At 41.0% G+C, this 15,201-nt stretch overlaps 1 protein-coding gene across 1 annotated transcript in view; it reads left to right on the top strand.

Moving 5' to 3' along the window:
• sorcs2 (sortilin-related VPS10 domain containing receptor 2) overlaps positions 1-15,201 on the top strand; it is a gene marked incomplete at both ends in the record, with an annotated part of 274,176 nt that continues 258,975 nt past the window's right edge. The window contains one exon of the mRNA XM_083936714.1: positions 1-354. Within this exon, the coding sequence (XP_083792840.1) occupies positions 1-354 (354 nt within the window). The remainder of the gene's footprint in view (positions 355-15,201) is intronic.

The raw sequence follows: 15,201 nt of genomic DNA, 5'->3' as shown, positions 1-15,201 counted from the left end.
ATGGCATCTCTGCGCTCCGAAGAACCGGTCTGTGCCGCTGCGCACCTCTGCGTCTTTCTGTTGATCGCCTCGGCCTGGATGGTACTGCTGGGACCCGTGCACGGTGACAGCGGGGCTTTAAACCGGCGCGGCGGGGAAGACCGTACGTTTGACATGGGCGGCGGAGATGGAGGCTCCCCGCCGGGCTTACCAGCTGACGGTGACGAGGAAGCCGCCGGCGCGGAGAGCTCACCCCGCTTCAGGAGAGCGCTGTCCAGGGAAAAACAAATGTCCCTGGTCAGCAGCTCGTTCGTACTCAAAGGGGATGCGACCCACAACCAGGCGATGGTCCACTGGACAGGAGAGAACAGCAGCGTGAGTAGCCTATCCCCAATCGTCCCGTCCCGTCATGACCCTCACGCACCATCCCCATCACACCCATCTTTGTTACTTCCCACCACCCGTCACTCCAGCCACAGCGCACATCATCAGAAACAAGTTATTGTTCTCGCAGGAGGCTGCCGCTGCACACGCACACTGCGCGGCTCTCGTGGAGAAGGAGCCACGATATGGTTTTTACGCATCCAGGTGGTTCAGCCGGACGCGCGGTGGATGTTGTGAGGCGCAGAGCTTTGAGAACGTGTCCATGCCCGGGGCGCCACAAAGAGACATTTGTGTATTGTGCACTGTGTAGCCCCAGACTTCCATTACATCACATGGTGGCCCAGGGTCACGAGCATCTTGTTATTGTCTGTCTACAGTGTGCCGCGCAGGGCAGTCATACATCCAACATGTCCTTTGTTTGATTTTCTCACCATATTTATTCATATTTTGATAATATTGCATTGCATAATAAGTTACTAACTTTCAATTATAGAGCTGGGGAAGTGACCCACTTTAAAAAGCACGATCATAAGCACTCATGCTTCAGTGTATGACATTGTATGACAAGTCCAAGGACGCTATTAGGCTGCGAGCGCACAGAGCCAGTGTGGAGACAAGGAGCGCGCACTACACAGACAGCTCGGTGCTTGAATCAGTCACACGAAACCATGACTGAAATATTTATGGAGCTTTTCGTCCATGAATTTTGCAATACCTTGTTTATTAGTGGTTTGAAACGCGATTCGGCTTATATGGAAACGGCTGTAGCCTACTTTTTTAATGCCTTAACGTCAGTGTCTGACTATAAATGCTAATAACTGTCGGTGGCACCAAAATAGATTTCAGACAGATGTACCGATATCAGAAAAAAGTAATTCCCAATGGGGTTGAACGGTGATGTCAGCGGAGACAAAACAGCACATCTTTCATCACTAATATTCCTGAAACCCCTTATTAAGCACCTAAAGGGATATATTGAGGATGTGATTTAGCTGGAAATGAAACACCATAAAGTATGATATGGTGAGTGTATATGATAGTGATTTTTCCTTTGGGCCAGGTCAAGTGAGAGCAGCTACACCATGTAAGAGCAGTCTTTGTGATGGATATTGACAGACGCTGGGGGGATTTCAGTGGCAGTGTCTGGCGGAGACATCACTTGCAATCAGAGCTTTTTTTGTCAGCAGCACATTGCTGTTTTACTGGCAGTGGCTGCGGGAAAAAAAAGTAAAGGACATGAAAGAAAATGATCTGACCATGAATCAGTCAGCAGACCTATTCTGCTCAAACTTGACTTTCATGACAAATTGGTTGGTAAAAAAATGCCAATTTGCAGATAACGCTCAGTTTATTGGATTATCAGCATAGACAACAGAGATTTCATTCATTCCATTGGCAGCGAGAATGTGAAAAAGTTGAACTCCAGTAGCCAGAATTCTTGTAAACTTGTACAGTATGTTGATATTTACTGCAGAGGCGGGAGGTATATTTATTTGAACCCACATTATTTTTTTAGAAGAGTCTGTAATTGAGTTTTGAACTCTGCAGGTTAAAAGTTAAAATGAAATTGGAGGTCTCACTTCTGTGATCTGAACTTCAATAATACTGTAGTTATTGTTCATTTATTATTACATTATTGATTTATGTACTGTGTGTGTGTGTGTGTGTGTGTGTGTGTGTGTGTGTGTGTGTGTGTGTGTGCGTGTGCGTGTGCGTGTGCGTGGGTCCTATATTTATGGAAACAACACCGTTGACACCAGGACTGGACATTTGCCATGGCAGTGGTTAACTGTCAGAGGGCTGGGGTTAATTATATTATTATAATTTAATCACAGACTTGATATGTCCGTTAACAACATAAAACATTTGGGATGTGCTGTTAAGTGGAAACTGGCAAGCTAGCATTAGTCTTAAGTCTACTGTAGCTTTAGTCTTAAGTCTACTGTAGCTTTAGTCTTTAGTGTAGCTTTAGTCTTTAGTGTAGTTTTAGTCTTTAGTGTAGCTTTAGTCTTTAGTGTAGTTTTAGTCTTTAGTGTAGCTTTAGTCTTTAGTCTACTGTAGCTTTAGTCTTTAGTGTAGCTTTAGTCTTTAGTCTACTGTAGCTTTAGTCTTTAGTCTACTGTAGCTTTAGTCTTTAGTGTAGCTTTAGTCTTTAGTGTAGCTTTAGTCTTTAGTCTACTGTAGCTTTAGTCTTTAGTGTAGTTTTAGTCTTTAGTGTAGCTTTAGTCTTTAGTGTAGTTTTAGTCTTTAGTGTAGCTTTAGTCTTTAGTGTAGTTTTAGTCTTTAGTGTAGCTTTAGTCTTTAGTGTAGTTTTAGTCTTTAGTGTAGTTTTAGTCTTTAGTGTAGCTTTAGTCTTTGGTCTACTGTAGCTTTAGTCTTTAGTGTAGCTTTAGTCTTTAGTCTACTGTAGCTTTAGTCTTTAGTGTAGCTTTAGTCTTTGGTGTGGCTTTAGCCTTTAGTCTACTGTAGCTTTAGTCTTTAGTGTAGCTTTAGTCTTTAGTGTAGCTTTAGTCTTTGGTGTGGCTTTAGCCTTTAGTCTACTGTAGCTTTAGTCTTTAGTGTAGCTTTAGTCTTTAGTGTAGCTTTAGTCTAATGTAGCTTTAGTCTTTAGTGTAGCTTTAGTCTTTAGTGTAGCTTTAGTCTAATGTAGATTTAGTCTTTAGTGTAGCTTTAGTCTTTGGTGTAGCTTTAGTCTTTAGTGTAGCTTTAGTCTTTAGTGTAGCTTTAGTCTTTAGTGTAGCTTTAGTCTTTAGTGTGGCTTTAGTCTAATGTAGATTTAGTCTTTAGTGTAGCTTTAGTCTTTAGTGTAGCTTTAGTCTAATATAGCTTTAGTCTATAGTGTAGCTTTAGTCTTTAGTCTAATGTAGGTTTAGTCTTTATTGTAGTTTTAGTCTTTAGTATAGTTTTAGTCTATAGTGTAGCTTTAGGCTTTAGTCTAATGTAGGTTTAGTCTTTAGTGTAGCTTTAGTCTTTAGTCTACTGTAGGTTTAGTCTTTAGTGTAGCTTTAGGCTTTAGTCTAATGTAGGTTTAGTCTTTAGTGTAGCTTTAGGCTTTAGTCTAATGTAGGTTTAGTCTTTAGTGTAGCTTTAGGCTTTAGTCTAATGTAGGTTTAGTCTTTAGTGTAGCTTTAGGCTTTAGTCTAATGTAGGTTTAGTCTTTAGTGTAGCTTTAGGCTTTAGTCTACTGTAGCTTTAGCCAGCTTTTTGTTGATTCACATAGAATCAAGAAAAGGTGACATAAAGCCACCCTAGTTGTGTTTTCACAGAAGCAAAAGGGGCGTGTGTGTGTGTGTGTGTGTGTGTGTGTGTGTGTGTGTGTGTGTGTGTGTGTGTGTGTGTGTGTGTGTGTGTGTGTGTGTGTGTGTGTGTGAATCAATCTGCACTGTTAATCAACCACTCAAACCCGACCTGACCCAAAAACCGTCAACTCTACATTATAGCAGCACAACTGTCAGTAGAGAGAAGGACTGTAGCACCACCAAATGATTGTTTGAGAGAGGGAGAGAGAAAAGAGAGAGAGAGGAATTCTGTGACTACATCCACCAACGGTTTGGAGGCGCAGCAGATCTGTCCCCCAAACATGCTGTAAAGAGTCTACCAAAAGTTTAGGCCAACAGTGGACAAAAACTACAAGAAAAACATGAAATGAAATGGAATAGATTTTGTTTTGTGAAGGTTCATTTTGATTTCAGTTCAAACAAACTGCCCAAAGTCACTTCTGAGGACAAGGCACTAAAATTCAATAATGACTTGTGGGATTCTATTTTGGCATTTACGACTGGCCATTTAAGTAATAAAAAAATATAAATTGACATTCTCAGAATGGACTTCAGCCTTTCCTGTGATGACTTCCCTGTCTACATCTCCTTTTTTTAATAGAGGCAATGAGTCTGCAGTAACTCAGGCTCTGACAGCCATTGGAAGTTTGTCTTATCCTCAATTAACTTGCCGTGGATATGTACTCTGAAAGGTCAATGAGACCGAGTTCATCTCAGCCTAATAAACACGGACAAATGGTGCCATTCAATTTCCCTAAGGCTGGCATTTATGAGTGGCGCACAGATTGATGGTTGGAATAATTGAATCTCTGCCTACTGATCAGGGATGTGATAGACACCACCTGAATATAACAAATTTTCCTAAAGCATGCATTTCTCTTTGTTTGTTTTGTTGTTTTGTTCTCCTCATCATCACATCATTATTGTAACACTGTACGTGTATGTTTGTGTTCTGGTTGACTTCTATCTCTTGCCAAGCTGTGAAGTGTTTTGACAAGAGGATAAATCTGGCTTTATAGTCATAATTGTGTTGTTGACAACATCTCTTGTGTACTCCGCTCTGTTGTCCCCGTAGCAACAACAGCGCCAGTCACTTTACTTTGACCTTGATTGGTTAATTGATGGCTTAGAGACAAGAGCTTCCCCTCAGGTATTCCCCAAAGGTGTCCTCGAAGATGGCTGCTGAAGGTTGTGTGTGTGTGTTTGTGTGTGTGTGTGTGTGTGTGTGTGTGTGTGTGTGTGTGTGTGTGTGTGTGTGTGTGTGTGTGTGTGTGTGTGTGTGTGTGTGTGTGTGTGTGTGTGTGTGTGTGTGTGTGTGTGCGTGCGTGTGTGTGTGTTTTCGCAGGAGTTGGCAGTTTGCAGCAAAGCACCAGTGTTATTTATTTTCCCATAGTTGTTTTCTGCCTAGTCCCGCCCTAATGTGCTGTGATTGGCTAGTACTCATTACCTCGACGTGTCTTTGCAGTTGGATGCAAAGTGGACATTTTATAGAGTTTCCATGAGAATAATGTTGGGGACCAATTTGGCAGTCAATGTATGATTAAAGTATCCAATTTATTATCTGTGGAATAAAAGAGAGGGACGTCTTCTGTTTCATGTATTTCGACCATGACCCACAACATGATTGAGACATCACCAGTAGGTTCTGCTGACCAGTCTTTCTTACGACGTACAATGTTATTTCACTTTGCGGTCTGTGTTCATAGTTAAAAATATTTCACCTTTTCCTCGGACAGCTCCAGCCAGGGTGAGTTGGCAAAAAATAGTGTGTGTGTTTTAGAGTAAGAGCAAGTAGATAATCAAGGTAAACAGAAAAATATGTAGATGTGGAATCTAGATCAATAATACAAGTGCAACAGAACGTACTTGCCTTTTCTTCAGCTTCTAGACCATCAGCATTATAATAATCCAATATTGAAGAGATCGAAGGTCACAGCAGCAGCAGCTTGATAATATTTATGAACCCTACAGTGAGCAACCAGAGAGAATTTCTAAGAGATTCTCAAAAAAAACTCAGAAGAGAAGAAGCACAAGAACAAGAACAAGAACAAGAAGAGGACGAGAAGAAGAAAAAGAAGAGATCTTGCCGTATTGCTCAGCTCCATTATCCAGCATATTCTACGTCGTAACTGTACATAACGTCGAGTCTGCATGTACGGTACATCGCTCATCAAGTAAATATCAAAGGAACAAAGAGGCAGCAGGCTTGTTATGTCACTGCAGTGTGTGGCTGATGGAATTCCCTTACCCATGTGGGATGAGTTTTTAGACGATTAGAAGATTTAAACCTACCTCTGGTGCTAGAATCGTTATTATCAGAATAGTTTTGAACTGCTATTTACAGAGATCAGCTGTCACTTTTTATCATTAAGGAGATACAAAACACCCATGGGAAAATTACCACGTTTTTCTTGGATACTGGTTATTTCACCACTTACATTCAGTCAACGAGAGCACGATGGCTCTCTCTTGCAGACATTTTGAGCACTATATGCACACTTACATTTAGGGCTGTGGTCTAAAATTTATATCACGGTATAATTTGAAGCATAGACTGTAACAGGTTTATTTCACGGTTTATGTAGCATAAAGTACAAGTTTGAGGCTCTTGATTTTTACTTGAGTTTTTCCTTTTAATGCTACTTAAAATGCTTTTAATGCTTCTACTCCACTACAATTCAGTGGGAAATATTCTTTTTACTCCACTACATTTATCTGATAACTTAAGTTACTAGTTACTTCACCAATTAAGATGTTTGCTTCACACTGATATACACTCATTGCAGAGTAAACACACAGGCTTCACAGTGACAGTTATAAACAAATACTTCTCTGTCAATTTGCTGGGTCAACCTTTTGTTTTTTTCAAAGTAGAAAGAAACATTGTGATGGTGATTTAACCATGGATTTAACCAGACTTAAATGATTGCAAGAACAACAACAGATGTGGAAAGGAGCATTGAAGAAGCACAAGAAGTCCATATAGCGGGAGTGCGCGGAGCCTTGCCGCCACGCACCTACAGGGAGCATGTGAGCAGTCTCCCAGTGTGGAGGTATTTGACGCGCTGAGACAGTCACACTGAGATGCAAGAGAGGACAGCAGTCAACACTGGCCTCTACAACCATGACTTCATTTTCACATAGGCTTCTACTCCAAGAGCCAGTAAATATTTACTCTCCAGGAAAACGTTCAAATCAGACATTCTGTCCCTTAAGTGCCTTGGTGTTGAAGACAGTAATAAAAAGTAAATAAAAATAAAACAAATAAAAAGTGCCAAATCCATAATTGAACATTAGCGTTGTCCGATTAAACCATTTCAAGCACTTGCAGCCTCTCACACCCAAGCACTTACCAGGTGATGAGGGTGCAGTGTTTAGGGTGGACATTGGGATTGGGCCACAGACAACACCCATTTACACTTGGCCTTGTACAGAGTTTGTACATGTGACTTAAATAGGACAGATCTAAGGTTATTTCAGGAAACTTGGACGTTATTTCCAATTAAAAAATACTACAACAACATTATAGGTATAAACATGCATGCATATAGAGTTTTAAAGTCCTGGAAGACAACTTGGGAAGGGACATGAAGCGGTATTACAAGAGAGCCTCCGCTATTGAAGGGACTCTCTTGCGCCTCTCTCTCTTTCCTCTCACTGAGTTGTTGATTAGCCCCAGGGAACTCCGAGCTGTGTTCCTCTTCCCTCTACTTCTATCTCCCCTCAATGGTGATGAACAGCGTCGCTATCTGTGTGTGTGTGTGTGTGTGTGTGTGTGTGTGTGTGTGTGTCTCTGATGTGTGCATTTGTATCAGCGAGGAAACAGCACTCAACATCTAATAGAGTTTCTCTGTTTTGAGTGCATCGATCGTTTCACAGAGAGACAGATTATATATTTTTTACATTTGCGAGTCTGGGTACTTGTTTATGTGCGTTGTTGATCCCCAGTGGGCTGTCTCACAGTAGCCGGAGTGATTAATGAGCGGCAAAAGGGGCATTGACAGTCCAAACTCTTGCCTCAACCCTCTGATACCATAGGGGAACTGTGGATAATTCCTGCCACATCCTTGTTTAAGAGCCCCCCTGTGTGGTAAAGTAAAGTAAAAGAACAAGAATAACGCTCAATTTATGGACTCCTAAATGCCCAAAGATTAAAAATATAAAAAGTATACAAGTGAATAGAAATGACTTCATCCACTGTACAGTACTGTATAGATTTCAACGGAATTCAATTGCTAGGCAACCGCCTTGTGCCTTATTAACTTCCTGTCAGCGGCTGCCATTCACATACACTTCAACAAGTCACCTACCTATATATTTAGAGGCTCCTTGCAATTCAACAGGAAAGAAACTGGAACGCATTTAGAACATATATATTTACTGTGAAATGATTTATAAGCATCAGCTGATATAAACTGGCTCTGAGACAACAGTCTGATGCAGCTTATCAGGACCGAAGATTAAGTTTGTAATACCAAAATAGCGTGGTGAGATCCTCATACCAATCTCAGTATTTATGAGTTGGGTGTCATTTGACGTGCGTACCATCAGTGTTAGGCTCGTTACTCAAAAAATGTAATAAATTACTCAGTACTCCTTACTCATTTCAAAAACAATATTATTATTTGACTTATTACGCAATGAGAAAAGTAATTTGTTACACTGCTAGTTATATTACTTTCCGTTGTTCCTAACATGAATCCCAGAACCTGTCCTGTTAGTCATGAAAATGAACGGTTGTAGTCTATGAACAAGCTAAAGAGCTGTCTGTGTGCTGGGAGATTTGACTTAACTTGAGGGCTGAGGGCAAAAAGTTACCTGACTGAAGCTACTAACTGAGGTGACAGAAATATTTAAAAAGGCTGCACTGAAAGTAGCCTACATCTGCCTTTTGGAGGATGATGATATCATGATAAAAACATGATGAGATACGCAACAAACTGAACTGAACTGCCATCACCTGAATAAAGCAGACCAGATGTCAGCAGTCGTAGAGACAAAGTCCATACCTTTGAAAGCTCGCTTCAGCTCAGCTTCCATCAGAGTATATTCTTTGTCCAGATAGCTTGCAAATCATTTCTTTTTTACCTTCTGTCACAAGTAGTGGATATTTTCTCAAGGATCCGTCTGAGAGACGGGGAGTCAATTGTTGAGATGGGCAACATCTCACACACCACCTATCCAGCCACAGGCTTCATTAGTTGTTTGTTGCTTGTAACCTGCTGTGCACCAACACGATTAAAATCCAATTTTGGTTGTTTAGCTACTAAGGGGCTACAGCCTCAAACGTGTCCATCTTTCCACCTAGTCGCTGCAGGGTGACATGCACACGAAAATGAGCCCAGCAGGGATTAAAGAAAATAAAAGTGTGGCCGGGGATCGCATTGTTGAATTTAAATCAGTGACAAAAACTAACCTTGTAACGAGAGGTTTTACGGTGGGATAGCTGTAATATTATTACTGATTTTTTTTTATTAGATATTGGTTACACAACTCGTTGCTGGGAAAAGTAATATTATTGCAGTAACGTGTTACTGCCCAACTAAGCATACCACACGGTGCATGTGCCTCACATATACAGAAGAAGCAATCACAGTGGCCGAAATGTGCCAGTGTGCTAAATTTGCTCCTTTTCTGAGTGTGTAAACCTGTGATGATGGTGGTGTCTTACCCCTAGTTCTACAGCTGTGTGCTGGCTGCTCTGTGAGACACAATGACGGTGCTAACATGTCAACATTTAGTAGGTATAATTTTACCATGTTTGCCATTTTAGTGCAGCATGCTAACATATTAGCCTGCCACAAATTAACATGAAATACAAAGTTGAGCTGAGATTGATGGGAATGTCATTCGCTCTGCATGTATTTGCTCATAAACAAAATAACTGGACAAACTGAAATATGGACCTTAAAGACAATCGTCTAGGATGCTAAGCCCTAGATTTAAAATAGGAGAATGCCTAACATCCAGTGCTTGAGAAACACGGTTTAATCCATGTTCTTTAAAACTGCACATCCGTTGAGCCAGACTAAGGGAACCATGATGTTTTATAATAAGGTCCTTTATTTGCATGGTAAATAATGGCTCAAGCAGGTGTGCATACACATAGGCTGTAACAAAACAGAGCCATGCGCTCTCTCTCTCTCTCTCTCCAGTTACACATGCACATGCACATGCACACCCACGATCTAAGTCTCCAGGGTTCTGACTTAATGTGAAAGGCATTTGTTCACGCTTCACATACTGAGCAGACAGTTCATTTGGCCCCTGGTTATTCTGCGGTGGAAAATTGTTTGCACATGTGAGGAGAGCCTTTCTGGTCATTTATCTTGTCTGTCCTTGTTCATCCTGCTTAAAGAGACACTCCAAAACCCAGACTGTAAATCATCAGGCTTGTTTGCTTGGTTCTCCTCTGTGTCTTTTAAATCTGAATCCAACGCTGTCTCGAAATAACAAAGTACAGTATTACTACAGCAGGCTTGCCATTAAGCATGGCCATCAGGATACATCTAAGATCAGTTAAGTGTCTTTTTGCAACATCAGATGGCTTTTGGCTTCCTCGCATGGATGAATAATGCCTTCAATTTATAATGTGATTTTGAAGGTTTGAAAAATATATCGCTGTGATGTTATGTCAAACTCATGTTGGCCTTTAGGAAAAATGCATATTTTCCAGTTAAAGGAATACCAGGTGCCTTAACCAAACAGATTATTTACATAAAATGAGAATGTGTCTGACAGAGAGAATCTCCTGTTGTGTGCTACATGTGAAAGGTAGGACAAGGCCCTGATTTGTCATATGAGTTCATATGGGCAAATGGCTTTAAGACTATTCTTTTGACAATTTCATAGTGTTTGTTGCTTTGATCGATCCAATAGTTGCCTTCGTAGTCGTCTAAGTGTTTAGTGATGCCAGGTGGTTGTGGACTCCTCATGAATCTTCAAAGAAATCTATACATTATGGGTTTTTTTCTCACTGTGGGATCCGTAATTCAAATAAACAGTTTAGTTTACTTCCATTATCTTGTCTTTAAGTTAGACACAACTTGCATTAGGGGTGGTGGCACACTGACCATATTTCTTACTGTAAGAATTTAGACACTCAAATACTGGCATATTGTTAATAATAAAAAATAGAAAAAATCCGTAATACTACATCAGAAGATTCTGATTTAATAATAAGTTAATAGTAATTCTTGATCTGCAGCTTGCACTCATTTACAGGGCAGGCACAATGGACTGACTAAAAGTCACCAGACCGTGACGCCCATTGGTCCTGACCAAGTGTCTTCATGTGAGTTGGTGATCAGAATGGGTTGAATGCACACGTGAGGGCACATTAAAGTGTGGCTCGAGCATATGCTTTAATTCTGTATCCTCTAGAATGTGCCGTACATACACACTCCACGGCAGGGTCTGAATATGACTTAACGCTGTGGGACTCGCCTGGTGACGCTGTTGTAAATACATTTGTAGTTTGAAGTGTATCACTACTGGATGTGCATCGAGACATAATCTTTCTAGAGAGAATCACAGTGCATCTAAGAATTTTTTTATTCCCCCACCCCTAATGCCAGGTGGATGCTGGCTCCTCCGGCAGCCAAATAAAGTTTGTCTTTCAGTTTGTTCCGAGGCTGCTGGCAGCGGGATTACTGTGTGTGTGTACCTGCAGTGCTGTGTGTGTATGAGGAAGGTGTGCGTGTGCGTAACTAACAAGCTACCTGCTTTTTTTCTCTGCTTCCAAACTTGTCCTCTTTGCTTGGAAAGGTGGAAACTCTTAAAGGCATAATGCTACTGCCAAACCACTATCAGGATAGCAGAAACTGCACATGATCCGCCACAGATTGAAAACTCACCCATTCAGACTGCACCTTGGCCCATAAAAAGATGGAAAAACAAACCCTTTCTCTATCTCTTGTTTCTAAAATGTAGCACTTGAATCAGTGTTGCTTATCTGATGAATTGTATGTACTTGGGCATGTTTCTTGCAATTTTTGGGTGGTATCTTGATAAGTAGCTTTGGATAAAAGCTAACTGAATGTAATGTATGATGGAACTGGGGGGTACTGGTTGCCAAGTGACAGCCAAAACAACTAGTTGGCAGACTGTGGCACACAAGAAAGCCCCTCATCTGCTTGAACATCTTCCCAGACATTCTCTGAAATGTCTTTCTTTTGTTACGGTGTTAAAAATGTACACAGCATGTGTTCATTGTTTTTCCATTTTTTGTCCTTGTAAACAGAGGGCTAGGTGACAATCGTGGCCGGAGGCATTACGTTTTCAGGTTGTCCGACTTTCTGTCCGTCCCATTCTTGTGAACGCGATATCTCACGAACCCCTGGAGGGATTGTCATTTGGCACACACGTCCAATTGGACTCAATGATGAGGAGGTCAAAGGTCACTGTGGTTTCACAAAACACATTTTGTCCATAACTCAATAACTCCTACACTATATAACATTTCACACAAATGTATACTAGGGTTAAAATGATGAAGTGATGACATTTTATATCCAAAAGGTCGACGGTCAGCTGTGACAACATGATGTTTATGTCCATTAATCAATGCTATAACTCAGGAACAGAAGGGGAGACATTGTGTCAGATACTGAATTGGTGACATTAATCTTAAACTGTGCTTAATGTTTAGATCTTCTGTGCTGCCCGGTTGAAGATGTGTGTGAAGCATCCATGCTTCACCAAAAATACACTTAATACATTGGATTAAATTCCTTCAGTCTTCACTACATAAATTACTGGACTGTTTGGATGCAAACTGCAACTTGACTGGTTGGTGGAGGCAAACAACCACAAGGCGGTAATTCTAGTTCTAACCCTTTTACCTTGTTGTTTTGTGCTCTCCTCATCGTCTTCTGCAGTATGGCTTCCAGGGTTGAAGGTTCCTGCTCATGTTGCCCTGGCAACCCACACTGGAATCCTGTTGGGGTCTTCCAGTGGTTTGGTTCCTGATCTGAATTCAGAGTGGCCACTCGCCACGCCTCACACTTCTCCCAGGCCCTGCATATTTCATGTATAGCTGTGGCATTGATAAATGCCAGTCATATTGAGGTTAAAAAAATCAGGTTGAAATCCTTGTATCTCCATAAATCAAGGAAACTCACCTTGTTTTTGGGCTGACCATGCTATAGTTTATTGCCCTCTTAATGATGCTCTTACCCACCCATTAGTCTGCCTACCATCCGTCCCACTAAGAGCAAGATATCTGACAAATACTGAACAGATTGCCTCTAAATTCAGAATGTGGGTTCATGATACCCAGATTAGGATTTCCTAAAAAAAATCTGGTGACCCACTGATCTGTTGATTGTTTGTTCTGTTCATCTCTGTCATCTTTTTTGGTGTGAACTTCTTGTCATAGTTTTGGGGTCACCTCTAACTCAACTGGTATGTCTCCCTGCTTTTACGACTATCTACCATAATCCAATAAAAGCCAAAGAAATATTTTAAGAAAACAAAGATTAATCCAAAATGTTCTTTAACTAGAGATAAAACAGTAAATTACTGAGATAGTTTTCAAATGACTGTAATGATAAAGGCATATACTGACAGTTTCACTGGAACTGCATTGCAAGGCAACATATTGGGTCCATGTTTACTTCTAGTCAGCTGATGTCATTCTCAGCTGAGTGCAGTGATTTCAGAGCAGGTTTATTTCAAAACTATGAAATGATCTACACAGGTTTGCACTATTTGGCTCCGGAAAAAGCATTTGTTTGTGTTATATGTTTGTGTGAGGGGGTGGTGTGAGATGTGTGTGTGTGTGCCTGCAGCTACTATAGGAGCAGTGGGAAAAGCAGATCTGCCTATAGAGCCCTTCTGTGAGTGGTAAAATGTGGCCCAGCAGGGTTTCTCCAGTATTTCACAGTTAGAGATTGGATCTTCATCCCTCGGTGCTAAGCCGCCCTCACTTTCTATCAAAACCTCCCATCTGAACCCCACCCCTCTCACCAGGGATCAGAGTATTTTCAGTTTCCATCCTAAGCCAATTGCACAACAACAGCATGGAGCCTTCCACACAAGTTAGGCGTCACAACAGAAACATGGATACAGATAGAAAACAGGTTGTCTGTGTCCTTAGTTATGATTGGGTGAGGCAAATACAAAAATACACAGTAAGCACAAAGGGTGGTTGCATAACAGTTTCTTTATACATTTAGAATATCATATCATAACATACTCACAGATGTGCCTTTTTGTTCTAAATTCAGCATTTAGGACTTGCTGGTTTCTAGTTGTGTGCCATTTGGGTGTTCTCTATGGTTTGGACATGGGGGTCATCTATATCAGGGGTACCCAAGGGATACTCACAGATGTGCCTTTTTGTTCTAAATTCAGCATTTAGGACTTGCTGGTTTCTAGTTGTGTGCCATTTGGGTGTTCTCTATGGTTTGGACATGGGGGTCATCTATATCAGGGGTACCCAATCCTGCTCCTGGAAGGCCACTGTCCTGCATGTTTTAGGTTTCTCCCTGCTCTAACACACCTGATTCTAATAATGTGCTTGTTATCAAGCAACTGAAACTTGTTAGAATCAGGTGGAACAGGGACAAACCTAAAACATGAGAGCAGTGGACCTCGGGAGCAGGACTGGGCACCCCTCATCTATATTGAGTAGTATTTTGATTAGAGTGCACATTCCTCTATGATTTCACATTTAAGGATGGAATTGATGCATATTTGATGTGTTCTGAATGCATCACACATTTGCTTATTTACATTACAAAATAATTCTGTGTTTACTGGTTTTGGTTTTACAGTGTATGGGAAGGGTAATTTTGTAATCACCCATATAAATTGTGCATTGAATCATCGTGTGTATTTAATTATTCCATCATTCCGTTTTGTATTCTTATGCAAAGTAATCGTTAACTGACCTTATGAAATAAATGTAGTGGAGTACAAGTATGAAGTAGCAGAAAATGGAAAAACTCCAGTTCAAGTACCTCAAAACTGTACTTACTTGAGTAAATGTACTTAGTCACTTTCCACCACTGGTTATTAACAACTTTTTTGTTCAGTCACTAGCTGTTGTAAAACAGTAGTGTTGTAATGTCATCACAGTGTGATTATGATGGCCTGTTGCATACCATTACATACAGACCCAGAAGCAGCACACAGCACCTAGGAGTTAGTTGACAATTTCCTTTAATATGCACCACAGACAAAGGCACAGGCAGGAAACAATAGTGAAAAAACTAGCACAGGCCAAAACTCAAGGCTAGTTGTTGACAGGCGATGAAGGAGAATCAGAGTCGGCAACAGGAAATCATGGCGTGGTAGAGTCTGAGGAGCGGGAAACCAGGGTGAATGGAAAAGTACTGACTGAGGGTAGAATGAATGATGAGGCAGAAAAGTGGGTGACCAGCCATGCAGAACCGTGACAACTTTGGTAAGAGAACCCTGTTTTTGTTTCGTTTTTTAACTGTAGTTATCTTATGTTCCCCTTTGGCTTAAGTTTATCTTGGAGTCTGTCTTGACACAAAGTCAGCACTGTCTCCAGCTCAAAGGCAACTCCGCTTCCCAAGTTCTACCGTGAATG

The sequence above is a fragment of the Echiichthys vipera genome (assembly GCF_963691815.1).
Source record: "Echiichthys vipera genome assembly, chromosome: 22".
Lineage (NCBI taxonomy): Eukaryota > Metazoa > Chordata > Actinopteri > Perciformes > Trachinidae > Echiichthys > Echiichthys vipera.
Note: the sequence above shows the minus strand (reverse complement) of the source record. Positions and strands in the feature narration are given on the sequence as shown.